General features: G+C 43.7%; 2 protein-coding genes across 23 annotated transcripts in view; both read right to left on the bottom strand.

Moving 5' to 3' along the window:
* The window catches only part of LOC309875139 (uncharacterized protein), an 80,978-nt gene extending 77,539 nt beyond the window's left edge, over nucleotides 1–3,439 (bottom strand). For all 22 annotated transcript variants that reach the window (XM_082754232.1, XM_082754227.1, XM_082754243.1 and 19 more), the window contains exon 1: nucleotides 2,792–3,439. In XM_082754232.1, the coding sequence (XP_082610358.1) occupies nucleotides 2,792–3,334 (543 nt within the window). In that variant the 5' untranslated portion in view covers nucleotides 3,335–3,439. The remainder of the gene's footprint in view (nucleotides 1–2,791) is intronic.
* A 5,853-nt stretch (nucleotides 3,440–9,292) lies between these two features.
* On the bottom strand, nucleotides 9,293–13,906 carry CCK (cholecystokinin; the record flags this gene model as incomplete). The annotated part of the gene is made up of 3 exons (XM_082753258.1): nucleotides 13,872–13,906; nucleotides 12,458–12,715; nucleotides 9,293–9,429 (listed from the first exon to the last, which is right to left on the bottom strand). The coding sequence occupies exons 2-3, from the start codon at nucleotides 12,711–12,713 to the stop codon at nucleotides 9,293–9,295; spliced, it is 393 nt and encodes a 130-aa protein (XP_082609384.1). The 5' UTR covers nucleotides 12,714–12,715; nucleotides 13,872–13,906.
* Nucleotides 13,907–14,391: the final 485 nt, after the last annotated feature.

Genomic DNA, 14,391 nt, shown 5'->3' on the forward strand with positions numbered 1-14,391 from the left:
ACACAGACATTTTCCTGATCAGCTTTAATAGATTGGAACTACCGGTTGAGTTTTGCTTACTAAACTGCTATAAATAGCTGCAAACTTCCAAAAAGCAAAAGCACTATTAAACTTGTAGCAAAAAGATTTCAACCTCTTAATTCAACCCTGCTGATAACAAGTCCACACTTTCTTACTGAACCCCTCATCTCTTTTCATTCGTTACCAAGTCTGCCAAATCAGCCCTTCTGTTCCTATTTCCTCCTGTTCCTCTCCTTGTGGTTACTTGAGGCAGAAACTCTCATAGGATGTCGTGTCTTCTCAGACATTGCACAGAGAAGAACCAAGAGCTGCCAGATCTCTCTTCTTTTTCAGGATGTTCAGATGGAGCACTTCATGTAGAAGAACTGAAGTTTCCCACTCGGTAGAGTGGGAAAAAATATAGCCTGTCCAGGGCAAGTTATGTTAGTTACTGCCTCATTATCCATACCTGTCACCTCCAAGAAAATAATGCACCTTCTTGTAACTTTCTCTAAATATCCCCTGCTTGTAACTCCGGTTCATCTAGCTCAGCAGTTCTGACAAATAAGCGAATTGCCAGCCATAACCATCACCCAATTAAACTGCCATGCAAACTGGGAGGGATTAATTACTTCAGGACTTTGAAGACCTCCAAGACAACATAGGAAGAAAGATGGTAAGTAGGATTTTCTAGGAATACTTATTCCTCAGCAGACAAAAAGGCATCCAACAAATCAACAGAAATACCATAATTAAAAACAAAGTCTACTGAAATACTTGTCTCGAGAATACATACAAGCCTGTGACACTCATTATCTTCTGTCATCATTCAGGCCCTGAGCTTACCAACAAACTAAGACCTAGCAGTTAAACATTGGACAGGATACTTCACTTGGAAGGGAGCTACGAAGATCAAGTCCCACTGCATGCAACATCCATGCTTGTTTAAGATGAAATATGAATTTTAGATGTTCCCCAGAATATTCCTTATTTTCATTTGGAAACATCAGATGCCAAACAACACCATCATAGACAGGGACACTGGAACTGATTGCAAACAAAACATCCAACACCTCGTGCTGTTGCCATTAATACTGCATGTACAATACGCTTTAAAATGCAGTTTTGTATGCATAAATAGCCACCAACAGGTGACACACAGAAAAGGAGACTGTAAGAATATAATAAGAATTATGATAATCATCATAATTTATAGAAATCTACTTATAGAATTATAATTGTTATATAATAAGAATTACAATTATAAATTATAAGATTTTATAATAACCTTCCCAAGCCTCAGTCAAAATATGAGGTTATCTGGCTTACTGTACATTCCTTCTTTGTTGTGCAGTCCTAACAGCCAACATCACTATTACCTTGCATCAACAGCAAGCAGAATGACTTGCTTTACAAAGATAAAAAGAAACGACCACCGCAACATCTTGACATTTCCTTTTCAATTCCCAATTTCATTAATTTAAAGTGCAGGAAACAACTTTTATGTTATCCTACTGAGAAAAGTGACTAAACAGTTCCTCTTTACACCTAAGGATGTTTTAAAATAACTTGCCTAGCTTTGACATTTATCAACTGCCAACAACTATCCTCAGATTAAGAATTCAAAAGCAAGTAAATCATCTTTATCCAATCCACATTACTCCCTGTAACTACTGTAACTAACCTGACCTTTAGGAACAAATTTGCTCAAAAAAAAAAAAAAAAAGTGAGATACATGCAAATACAGCTGAGCCTGATCATTTTCAGGCCTCAAACTTAGAAGTGCTATGTGCAAACACTGCCAAGTACACAGCATTGTCAAATCTAAGGAGTAAAAATAAATATTTCACGAACACACTGCCTTTGCAAGGTGTTCCTATGCTTTCCTCCAGAGATTACAGAAATAGGAAAAAAAAAATACCATAAACGCCATGCACTAAGTCCAGAGGTCTTAAGGACAACTGTCTTAGGAGACAAGACAGCAACTCTGGGACTCTGCGCAGCAGGAAGGGTGGCTCTTGTCCTGCTGCCAGACCTGAGCTCGGCACTACAGATCAACACCGCCACCAGATGACGGGAGTGCAGACCAGCGACAGTTACATACAGCAGCAAATGTTAAAAAAAAAAAAGTAAAAGCACTAAGACGAATGCGATCGTCCCTGGTAATAAAGCTACATTGTCTATCGTTATCGGCTGACCAACAGCAGAAAAATTGACAAATATTACTCCCCCACGTGTCCACCGTAAATACTGTTTTCCTGTATGTCAGCCAAAAGCGCACCAGGAAAAAAAGCCAAACATGAGTCATCATCGGGTAGCTATAAAAATACCGTGTAACTTCTCGTCTATGACAAAGTCACCTAAAGGCGATAGAAAAACTTTAAATTTACAACTGGAACCCGAAGAAGCAATTCAGTCATTAAGCAGAGAGAAATACCAACACAGTGAAACAGCACTCTTTAGGGCCTGCAGGAAATCCTGGGAATCCCAGGAAACGTTACACCAAGCAGAGAGCCCAGCACGGGAAGGGAATGGGAGGGGTAGCAAAAAAAGAATTACTAGCTATGTTATAGCTATGCTATTTCAGGCTAAGGGAACAGTTGGGGGGGTGTCCCCCAAGAGGGAATGTGCTGCCATGTTCAGGCAACGATAAAAGGAACAGAAAGCGAGAAGTGTTAGCCAAAGCCAGGCCAGATTCCCGACTCTCCGGGGGAGGAAGGGCTGGAGGCCGGGCCAGACGCCGGCCTGTCCGTGTGGCCAAAGAGCGCCCCGGCCCCTCCCCGCCCCGCACCTTGAAGTTGCTGGAGTTGACCCACGCCGCCAGCTCGTCGATCACTTTGTCGAGACGCTGCGGGTCCTGCTCCACGTCCGGGGACGCCGCGGGGTCGCGCAGGTACTCGAGCAGCTCCTGCCCGACCTGCAGCCTGCGGCCCACGTCCTTCTGCTGCACCTGCTGACAGAAATGATCCATCCCGGGCGGCTCCGGGCCGGCGGGACGGGACGGGGCGGGACGGGACGGGACGGGACGGGGCTCCAGCTCCTCAGCGCCGCAGGGCCCGGCCCGACCTCCCCCGCGCCACGCCGCGGCGGGGCCGGCCCGCAGCTCGCATCCCCTCGGACCCCGGCAGCCCCCGGTCCCCTCCGCGGGGGAGCTCCGTGCCAACGGCCGTCCCCCCCTCCCCGCGGGCCGGGCTGGGCCGGGCCGAACCGAGCCCCGCAGAGCCGCCGCCGCCGCCGTCCCGGGCAACTTGCGGCCCCGCCGCGGGCCGGCGCCGGACTGACGGGGCGGGGCCCGGCACTGGGCGGGGCCCGGCACGGGGCGGGGGCTCCTCATAGCCCCGCCCCCTCAGCGAGCCCGCCCTCTCCCGCCCCGCCCACCGCCTCCACGCGGGTGGTGGCCCGCCGGAGGAGGCGCATGCGCAGCCCGCCCGCCCCGCTGTCCCCGAGGCGCTGAGGGGAGGGGCCGGGGGCTCTGAGGGGGTTTGGCGGCCGCAAGGGGGGCGGGGGCCTCAGGGAGGGTGCGCAGAGCACGCCTGTGGGTTGGGTGCCGTAAGCTCCGTAGCGGCTGGAATTGCTGTTTTGGTATCAGTTTTAAATCACAGACCCACAGAACCATAAAGCTTGCAAAAGACCTCCAAGATTGCCTAGTCCAACCATCACCCTCCCATCACTGTCACGTATTAAACCATGTCCTTAATGTGATACATGGCATAATAATTCGTGTCGAGAAAATGGGTGATATTAGAAAGAAGGGGGAGATGTGGGAGTGTGGCCATGGGGATCGGCAAGCCCCATGGTTGATGAAAACATCAGACTCATAACGATGAGGCCATCAGGAATGTAAAAATGTTTAGAGGGAACAAAGAAGGGTGATTCAGGAGACTCCATGCAGTCTCGGGTTGGAGGGTTGCTTGTTCTCCAGCCGTTAAGGCATGGAAGTTTCTGGGTGTTTGCTGTTGCTGGGCGAAGTCGTTTGAACAATGAGAAATTGTTTTTGAAAAGGACTGCTGTGGGGAGAAGGGTATAAGAGGGGAGCCTGCCCTCAAGATGAAAAAAGGCAACGCAATGTAATGAAGTTATGTCATCAATAAATAAGCAGGAAAAAGGAATGAATAGGGACAGGCTAGCAGAACAGGGACCAGGATGGGAACAGGCACATTGATCGCCTCGTGAAGATAGGTTTGGCCAAACTCACCAAACTGCTCAGAGAAGCTCATACAGAAAGTCACTGGAAATAGGCACACCAGAGCAGGAAAGAAGCTCAAGCTGAGAGAAGTGGACCCGCGCACACAACTGCCCCTCACTGGTAAGCAGCTGCGCATTATGAGGAATCACGTCCTTAGAAACAAAGACTGTCCTGGTAGCCTTACAGCTTATTCCTGAAATATGGAACCAAACTGAGGTCAAGGTGTGGGACTCTGCAACTAGAAATGACAAGGTTGGAGTGGGATTGCTGGGCACCTGGCGAGCAATCTCTGAGGCCTTAAAGAGCCATGTGGGACCACAGTCAGAAACGTGTGGTTTGCCAGATAGTGAGGGAGCTTCGGGCTCCTTTACTGATCCGACTGCTACACCATTGGCTCTTTTGCTGCTACAGCCATCGAAGGCTTTTGCTGTTCTGCTCCCTGCTGACCTGGACGTGCCTCTTGATCCAGGTCCTATTGGCCTTGAAAAGGAGATGGGTATGCTTTTCTTCGATCCGGGAAGAATAGGATACATAAGGCCCGAAGACTGAGTTGCTTAAAAACCTAAAGCAAGACATATTGTTCCCACGACTAGCCCTGGAATTCTCTGGTGTTTGTAATGAAGAAAAGGAATGGAAAATGGAGACTGTTATAAGTCATAGAAGATATGGGAGCATTCCAACCAGGCCAACTATGCTCCCCTGGTGTCCTGGTTTCAGTTAGAACAGAGTTAATTTTCTTCCTAGTAGCTGGTGGAATGCTGTGTTTTGGTTTAGGATGAGAAGAGTGCTGATAACACCCCGATGTTTTAATTGTTGCAGAGCAGTGCTTATACTAAACCAAGGACATCTCAGCTTCTTGCTCTGTCCTGCCAACAGGCAGGCTGGGGGTGCAGTAAGAGCTGGGAGGGGACAGACCCAGGACAGGTGACCCAAACTAGCCAAAGGGGTATTCCATACCATCTGACGTCATGCTAAACAATATATAGGGGTGGCTAGCCGGGGGAGGGGGCTGGACTGCTCGGGGTTAGGCTGGGCATCGGTCAGCGGGTGGTGAGCAATTGCATTGTGCATCACTTGTTTGTACATATTATTAGTAGTAGTACTATTATCATCATTGTATTATTATTATTATTATTATTATTATTATTATTATTATTATTATTATTATTATTATTATTATTATTATTATTATTATTTTCCTGTCTTATTAAACTGTCTTTATCTCAACTCACGGGCTTCACTTTCCATTTCTCTCCCCCGTCCCAGAGAGGGAGGGGGGAGGGTGAGCGAACGGCTGCGTGGTGTTTAGATGCCGGCCGGATTAAACCACGACACCTGGTCATGGACATTGATAGTAATAGACTTAAAGGATTGTTTGTTGCCTTTTCTGATTGTATATATGTATAGGCATACTTGGGTTTAGTATGTAAAAGCAATGTACTGTATATTTAGAAGGTTCGATGTTCATGTGTGCGTGTTGGTAGAGCATAGACTCCCCACGCTCCCAGCGCTGTTTACTTGTCTTTTATAAATATTACTAAATTCAGATTGAGTTGAGACTTCATTTATAACAGTGGAAGCAGTCTTGATACGTGGAGTCAATTGCTTTGACCTAGACAACCTTCTGGGTGGACCTTCCACCACATCCTCATTTACCCATCCCTCAAGTTCCAGAATCGCAAACCTATTGTTTTAGGGCACCTGCAAAGGCGAGGTAGGGAGAGAGAGAGCTTGCCTGCAATGCTAAGCAGGGACCTGTTTCATTCCTCCCCATCTCTTAGCCACCCCTTCCCCCTCCCGCTCCACCTTACAGTGACAGGGCAGAGGGTCCACTGCTATTTGGAGTGTATCACCCCTGGTGCCTTTCAGTTGCTTTCAGTTTCAATCTGACAAATCTACCAATCTAACACTTTTTACTAGTAGGTCCAGAATGATTTCTTCTTTTTGCTTATGAAATAAATGACTTCAGCAGGATGACTCATAGAATAAATTTCAACTTATTACAGTAATGGTAATGTTTATACCTTAGAAAATCTAATGTCCAAAGAAGTCATTAGCATCCAATGCATAAGAAATTAAACAGCATGAAGAAGAGTCTAAGATGACAATAACAATCCCCAGACAGCAGAATTAATGGATAAAAAAGGCCTGGAACATTTAAACAGATTTCTCCTTGGTCCATTTTTTACCTGTAAAATAAGTATATCTGTCTTCTAATGAATAAAATGGGCATACTGGCAAGATGAGCAGCCGTTTTAGCTTCTCAGTAGCTTGGAATGTACTAATGTACTAGGATTATCCAGGACCGTAATGTAATATAAATCATAAGTAAAGGGGAAGTACATTGTCTCAAACTTGCCAACCCTGTTCTGTGGAATATTGTAATTCTCACTTTGATATTTATCTGTGAATTCAATTACAATTTATTTTTGTATTTATCTTACATTTGTTATAAGGTATTGGGTAGTTTTCTGTGTTTTGTTGTATATGGAGTAGATTTTCTGTGAACTTTTCTGAACAGGGCATTGTTTTCATGGGTGCTTATAACTGTGGACACGTGCTAATTTTCTTTGGTTGTGTTTGTATTGCCAAATGATTTAGGGCCAGAGGTTGCTTTCTGCTCCTAGTGGCAAGCTGTTCATATCCAGGAACCATATGATGCCCTGGCAGCTGAGACAAAACTTCAATTTTCTTTGACTTTTTTTTTTTTTTTTTTTCCTAAATCTATACTGAACTGCAATACATCTCTCAGACTATATTAGAGTGGGGATTTAATAAAATAGAACAAAAATTAGAACAGAAATTAGAACAAAAATTAGGTATGTGTTTTATGACTGTATGGTGTCACGAAGGCCTGTTGATGGCTATGTAGTGGAGAAGGGGAACAGACAACGGAATTTTATCTGGAGTGGCTGTTGGTACATGCTATCTCTTGAACTGTATTCTGGCATTATGTAGGAGAGTGCAGGTTGGTACAGGTGAAAATGGTACCAGGAAACGTGCTAGACTTTATCTCTCTCCTTGGCTCTGATATACTTAGCAATGTGAGTAATATGATGCACTGTCATCTTTTATCATTTAATATTGTAGTAATTTCATAAGCTTTGTGCAAACACCGTAACTGTCTTTATATACACATTTTAGCTGTTAACAATGATAGTTAAGTGTACTAGATCTGGCTGGGATGGAATTAACTTTCCCTGCAGTGGCCCATAGAGTACTGTGCTCTGCGCTTGTAGCTAGAATAGCACTGAGATCACACCAATGCTTTGTCTACTGCTGAGCAGCACTAGTACAGCATCAAGATTCTCATCTTGAGAATCTTTTTGTCATTCTTGAGAATCTTTTATCATTTGTAAGAAGTTACACCCAAGAGTCATGTAGACTTGAGAGTCGAGGAGAGTCGAGGAGAGGAGAGGAGAGGAGAGGAGAGGAGAGGAGAGAGCAAAGTAAATGCTACTTGTAAAGAAACAGCACTCCAGTGGGAAATGCTTCAATCTACTCATTTTTAGATTAATTTGTATTTTCCTCATTTTAAGCAATAGTCGATTAACTGCTTTTAATCTCTTGTAAAATTTTGAGAAAAAAATGGTACTTTGGACAGTTTTCCCATGGGCAATGATCAACACTGAGGAGAAAATTCACGTATTTAGAGACTCATTACGTTTGGAAAGGAAGTAAGGAGAAAAGGCAGACTGGAAGGAGTTTGTCTAAAGGGGCCCTGAGAGGAAGAAAATTTTGTATGGCAAAGTACTTTCATTTTCTCAAGTTGAGATCCACAGAATGGGAGATTTGGGGTTACTGAGAAAGAAAATTCTGTTACCACTTGTTGAAGTCTCTTTTGCATTGCACATTTCTACAATAGTGTCTTGTCTCTTGGCTTCTGTTAGGAACAGCTCCTCAAAAATGTTTTTATTTTTGCTGTGTTCAGTAGTTGGCATAACTGCTTGTTTCCCCCAACCTTTGTAGAGTTTTATTTTGGTAGAGTTTTATTTTAGTATAAATGTTTTCTGTAGTGTCTATTATCTGCTACAGAACACACTACTGAGGTGTTTTCCTGCCTTCTTCCTTTGGCAAACACCTGATGTTCAAAATGTAAAACATGCACTCATGTTATAGTTAACGCATGCACTTGGTGGAAATTCTGCGTTACGCCGTTCAAAGCCCCCTCCTTTTGCAGCAAAGGGAATTCCTGGGCTGTGTGAACCTGCTGCTGCAGCAGAGCCGGTAGCTGCTGGAGGTGTTACTTGGGGTGGAGGTGCACACACCTGAAACACCTTTTGCAGCCTGCAGGCTGCCTCTGGGTTCAGTAACTGGGATCACCCCATTTCTCTTTAACATGGTGATTTGCTGTCTCCAGTACCTCACCCTTCCCTCAGAAGCCTCCTCTGCTCCCTTGGCACAGCTCTCCTTGCCATCCCCAAATGAAGGCTTAGCTCACCACACAGCAGGGAATGGTCTGTTTATTCCATGATTCGCAGCCATCAGCATAACTTTCACATTTAGTTCACAACATAAAATAAATAAGCCAAGAAGGTGAAGCATTTTGGCGTCATTCGTCTTTTTCTTCTAGTTTTTAGCACTGTTGACTGTTTGCCACAAACACATAGGTTGGGTATATAACTCAGTCCTTTACAGATGGGGTTACCATGAAGACAGCTGGCCTTTTCTGGTAGCATTGTGCTGTTGTGTTTGGTTTTGGACAGGTTCTCCTCAGAGAGCTCACCACTACTGTGACAAGATTTTTCTAGAAAGTGGTTCATTTGTCTGACTACTTAACACACGGAATATGTACAATGAATGAATGAAGGCATTTTCCTGCCTCTATAGTAAGACACCCAGCAACATGCGGTGACAGAACAAGACGGAATAAGTGAAATCATTTTAATATAATATTGGTGTATGAGAAACCACAAAAGAAAGAAAACATTTTCTGGAAAATTCTGCATATGTATATATTGCATTGTATAATCTTACAGACAAATTTACATCAAATACATGATATAATTTAAAACACTAATTTAAAGAGGACAACAAATTATTTTTTCTTTCTGTACAGACATAGGAGTGTGATTTTTTTTTCCTGTTGCTATAGTCTGCTGTTCTTTAGGAGGAGTACTCATATTCTTCAGCACTGCGGCGTCCAAAATCCATCCAGCCCATGTAGTCTCTGTCATTTATCCTGTGCGTAGGATCGATACTCTGTACCCTGTTTCCCATAACTGAGAGCCTTCCAGTGGGACCTAATGAAAAAGTGTGGGAGTGGAGAGAGTAAGTAGACATACTTTCATCCATTTCTGAGTGTTTTGTATTTGTTAGCAGATGTCTGCATGAAATAACTGAAACTGCTTGACTTTATACAGATCACGTAACACTGCTGTTATATCACTGGGGAAAATATCACAGAATGTTATGGGTAATGTTCTGACATTCTTTTTTTTTTCAAAAAAAAAAAAAAAACAACAAAACGGATTATTTTCATCTCTTTCTGCTCCTGGCTGCTGCAAAGGAATAGGAAATTTCATTTCCTATTTCACTAGAGAAGGAAAGTCCAGGACCTCCCTATAGTCCTGTACTACTTGAAGAGCCATATATGTAAGTATAGGAGCTCCTATAGTGCAAATTAAGTAACAAGAGTTGTAGATTTATGAATTCCAGGTTTCATAAAGAAGTGGGGATAGTCCTGAAATTCAGAACGTTGTGCCTGGAATTCACAGCTAGAGGTGTTTAATGCTGAAATTACACAGGGCTTATTACTATTTCAGTGATATTTTCACTGCCTTTATAAAGTTTTCATAACTCTTTTCACAGCAGGGTGGGATGCTGATCTTTGATCTTGCCATAGCCTTTCTATCACCCTTGTTCAGGGCATCAAAGAAATGCAAAGTTTTTGTTAGTAGTAGAGGGATAGGAGAGGTAAATGGACCACAAAAAGAAAACAAACATGCTAAAGACATTTACCTAAAACAAAATGACAAAACAATTCTATGAAAGTATGTTTGTCTACCCTTAAAGCCTCAAAACCCATTATATTCACAAGCATCATTCAGAACACAAAGTTGATGAGAATGGTTTCTTGGCACCAGACAGGGCTAGGATACTGCAGGACCATCACTCAGAAACTGCTATTAAAGAGATGTCTGAGCCTGCAGTGACCTGCAGGTTGTAAGCACTCCCCTGGTGCCATTATGGTCTGGCCTGAAAAGGGCTCTGCAGAGGACAGATCAGCGATGCACCTGTCTCAGCTACACAGCGCTGGATTCATGCTGAAAGCCTGCACATGAAGTGAATTGAAAGCTAGGGGTCATAAACAGTCAAATGAATTCCTTAAGAGTACCTTACTTTTCCTTAAATCACCAGAGATGTCCCATGGATACTGTAGAATCAACATAGAGCAAACAGCTTCAAAATTGTAGCAGTTTGACTACAGGGCTGCCATCTAGCTGCAGCCTCTTGGGAGAATTTAACTCTCCCTGTTTTAACTGGAAATATTGACCCAAATTAGCCTATTAATCACAAGGACAGATGCTATCACTGGTAATAGCTAACCTCAGAAAATGCAGACTCCCTTTCCCCCAGGATGGAATTTTCTAGTGAGTGTTATGGCTTGTACAGGTTAAAAGTGACTAGTGCAGGAGCTGCGAGTGTTCTTCAGAGATTTTTGAAGTGTTGCCCTGAACCTTTATGTTAAATGAGAACATAACATAATGTGTTGACGGGAAAGCAGTTGATTGGCAACTGTATGCATTGTTATAAGTTTTTTCGTATTTTTCTTCTGCTTTGTCCCTGTGAATCTTCTCTCTTCTGTACTAGGAAGGCGTCCACCCCTTGCCATACACTTCATGTGGTTGAGCTATTTGGAAATGTCAGCCAAATATTTAAGAGAATATAATGGCTACATAAACTAGAATGAGAAGTTCAGTTTCCTTGCAGGAAGGTGCCAAGGAATATACAGGACAAATGTAAGGAGGGTTCTGCTGTGCTGACTCCTGCTGCAAGATTCTTATTCAGTAACAGCTTTAACTGTAGCACAGAGTTTTGTATCTGAATTGTCTTTCCACTAGATCATGTGAAATGCTAAAATTAATTTCTTTAATAGATATTGTGAAAATTGGTAACATGAGATGAAGTCTCTCAGAATATATTAGAAGTGGTTATTTTTCTGTTGTTTCTGATTTGGCCCTCTTAGGTACATGGATGAATGCATATGGCAGCCTATGTAATGCATAAAATGCATGTGACATCTCTTAATTGTAAACCACCACCAAAAATAAGAATGGGATTCTGCCTATAACAGAGGTCAGCAGCGAGGCTATCAGGAAGAGAGGATTAAATTATCTACATAGGGTTGTATAGAGAGACAAGGGAAAAGAAAACTGTTGCTTGTATAAATAAAGTGAATTTCATCCTAAACACAGCCTGGGACTGGAACTGAGTTAAATTCTCAGTGTCTATATGCACAGGTTATCCTAATTACTGCTTCCCAAGTTTAAGCTCTATTTCTGTATCTTACTTCCCTGCAGTACAAGGGGATAGATGGGAGTGAAGCTATTGCAAGTAAACAAGATGTTTAACCCTTTAAGTTGCACAGTGGCTTTTCCTGGGGTTTGTAGTCATTCTTGGAGGACACAGCAGTTAGGTTGCCCATGGTGCTACTGTATTCCGGTACAAAGCAGTACAGAGATGAGAGAGTTCAAAAGTTCTTTCTTGTGAGGAGTTGCAGTGGGCAATGGTTTTGATCTATCATGTTCTGTATACATATACATGGCATGTGTTTTTGCCTATGTAAAACATGCACTGTAAGACGTCAGAAACTGCTTCACCTGCTCTTGTTAGCTCACATTAGTAATACAATTGTTTCCTCAAGTGACTAATGAATCTCAAAATAATTCAAATCCTTTAATTCCAATACTGTATCATTGTACAAGGACCTCATGTCCTTGTTACAGAATCAGCGCCATAGAGGTTTTAAGTAATTGCCAGATTCTGTCCAAAGGCTACCTGGGACTGAAAATCTAATAGGAAATGGTACTAATTATATATGTATATACATACATACACACATTGTATGTGTGTGTATATTTTTTTTTCTTTTGAGGAATTTTACAGTAGGTGAGAAAAAGAATGGTCTCTAGTTCTGGAATAACCAGGCAAAATCTACTTCCTATCTTCTATAGCAATTTAGTAATTCATGTTAGATGATGACAGAGTTAACATCTAGGTATCTTTGAAGGAAATTCCACGGATACAGAAGTAGCACATAACCAGTACCTTTTCTGGCCTGCTGAAGGTACTTGGCCAACAAAGCTCCAATGCTAGCCCTTTGGTCAAGGCTTCCATCCAGCCGTGGCGCAGATTTCAGGGGGCCAGTAGACAAAGGGGCGCGGGTATGTCGGTGATGTTCTGTCAAGCTCTGCTCAAGCTCAGCAGCCAGAAGGTTGTCATTGTGTGAGCCCCCAGTTTGCTGTCCAAAAGAACTCACAGAGAGCACAGCAAGGAACACACAGATGCATATACCACTGTACATTGCTGGAGGAAAAAGGAATGACAGGCTGTTAGAATGACCAGACTTATTACATCATGTGTTATCCTCACCCCCAAATTTCTTTGGAGGTGCTGGTTTCCGAGAAAACTTTTTTTTAATTGCAGGTAACTGTGGGATCTGTCTGAAGTTGGACAAAATGCACAGGAGTAGTTAAATATCTATTGGTAAGAGGAAGGTACCACAGTGAATTGGTTTTATCCCTTCCAGTGTATGTATTCTGTCTCCCTGACTCACTCAGTTATTACTTGCTTTTCTTTTTTCAAAGCTGCATTTCGGTAAAACACAAGGGAGCTATACCTAGCTTTAAAAAAAAAAAGTCTCAGGATTCAAACATTCTTGTACTTTCCCACTGTACTAAAATCCACTATTACAAATACTTAATTTTGACAAGTTCTGCAAAGAGCCTAAACTCTCTAACCCTTAATTGGTTTGAACTTTAGTGTTCAAGAGGTTTTGTCTCGTTGTACAAGGAAAGAAGAAACAAAACCTTGTTACAGTAGAAAAAAAAACAAAACACAAATCTAACACCACCCCAATCATTTGATCTAACAGCTGCGGTAGGAAAAGCTGTGTAAGAAATAACATGCAATATAACCATATTTTTTCATATAAAACAGAGAATTCAAGTATAAGACAATTTTGTTGCTTCCTTAAAGAAAAAGACTGCCATTTTACCAGATCATTTGATCACACAAGCTGAAATTGTATTTTTGAAACACCCAAGTTAGTCTGCTAAGAGGAGAAACGAGGTACCTAGTACTTAACACTATGAGGGTAATTTCTATTTATAAATATCCATGAAAACATCTATATGGGGTTTTTTGATAGTTTACATTTTTGAATAGCATATCGAGTATACTCCTCATTTTAGTGGAGGGGAAAACGAAGTTTGATTGCCCACCACATACCGGCATGAAAACAATCACAACCCATGAGCTACCCCTGATCAGCATCCCCAGGCACTGAACAAAAAGCACCCCTCCAGCGAGCAGCAATTACAGGTCCTGTACGCAGGCAGGGTTTGGTACTTACGCACCACTGCTGCTCTGCACCCTTTTCCGTGGGGACCTCGTTTTACCCCGACTCCCGCGTATGTTCCACCCTGTCCCCCCATTTCCGTGCGTGCGTGCCGCCCCTTACCTGTCCCGAGGACGGAACGAGGCAGAGCACCGACTACCCACCCAGGCAGGGACAAGAAGAAGTTGGAGGACGACTCGGCGGCGGCCCCTTAAATAGGGGCGGTGGTGTTTGCACAGCGCTGACGCAGGGCTCCCTGCCCGCCCCCTGCCCGCCGCCCTCGCCCCCCCGGGACTACTAGCCCACGCCGGCTACTGAGTCGCCGAGAGCTGTCCCCCCGCCCAGACACCACGAGAATGGGCTTCCCCACCCTCTGAAGCAGCAGCCGCCCCGAGCAGGGAGCTCTTCTCCCTCCCCAAATCCCACCTTGTCCCCCACTGCCCCGGCCCCGAGGGGGCTGCAGATGGTCGTCCCGCGGCGGCCGCCAGGGGGCGACGGGGCCCCGCGAGGGGCGCCCCTCCTGGGGCCACCCAGCCCGGCCCCTAGTCACTTGACGGCAGCAAGAAAATACAAATAATAACAGTAAAAGTAATAATAAAAAATTGAACGAAGGCGGCACAGCCCTCAGGATTACCGGTCTGGA

The sequence above is a fragment of the Aythya marila genome (assembly GCF_965140915.1).
Source record: "Aythya marila genome assembly, chromosome: 2".
Classification (NCBI taxonomy): Eukaryota; Metazoa; Chordata; class Aves; order Anseriformes; family Anatidae; genus Aythya; species Aythya marila.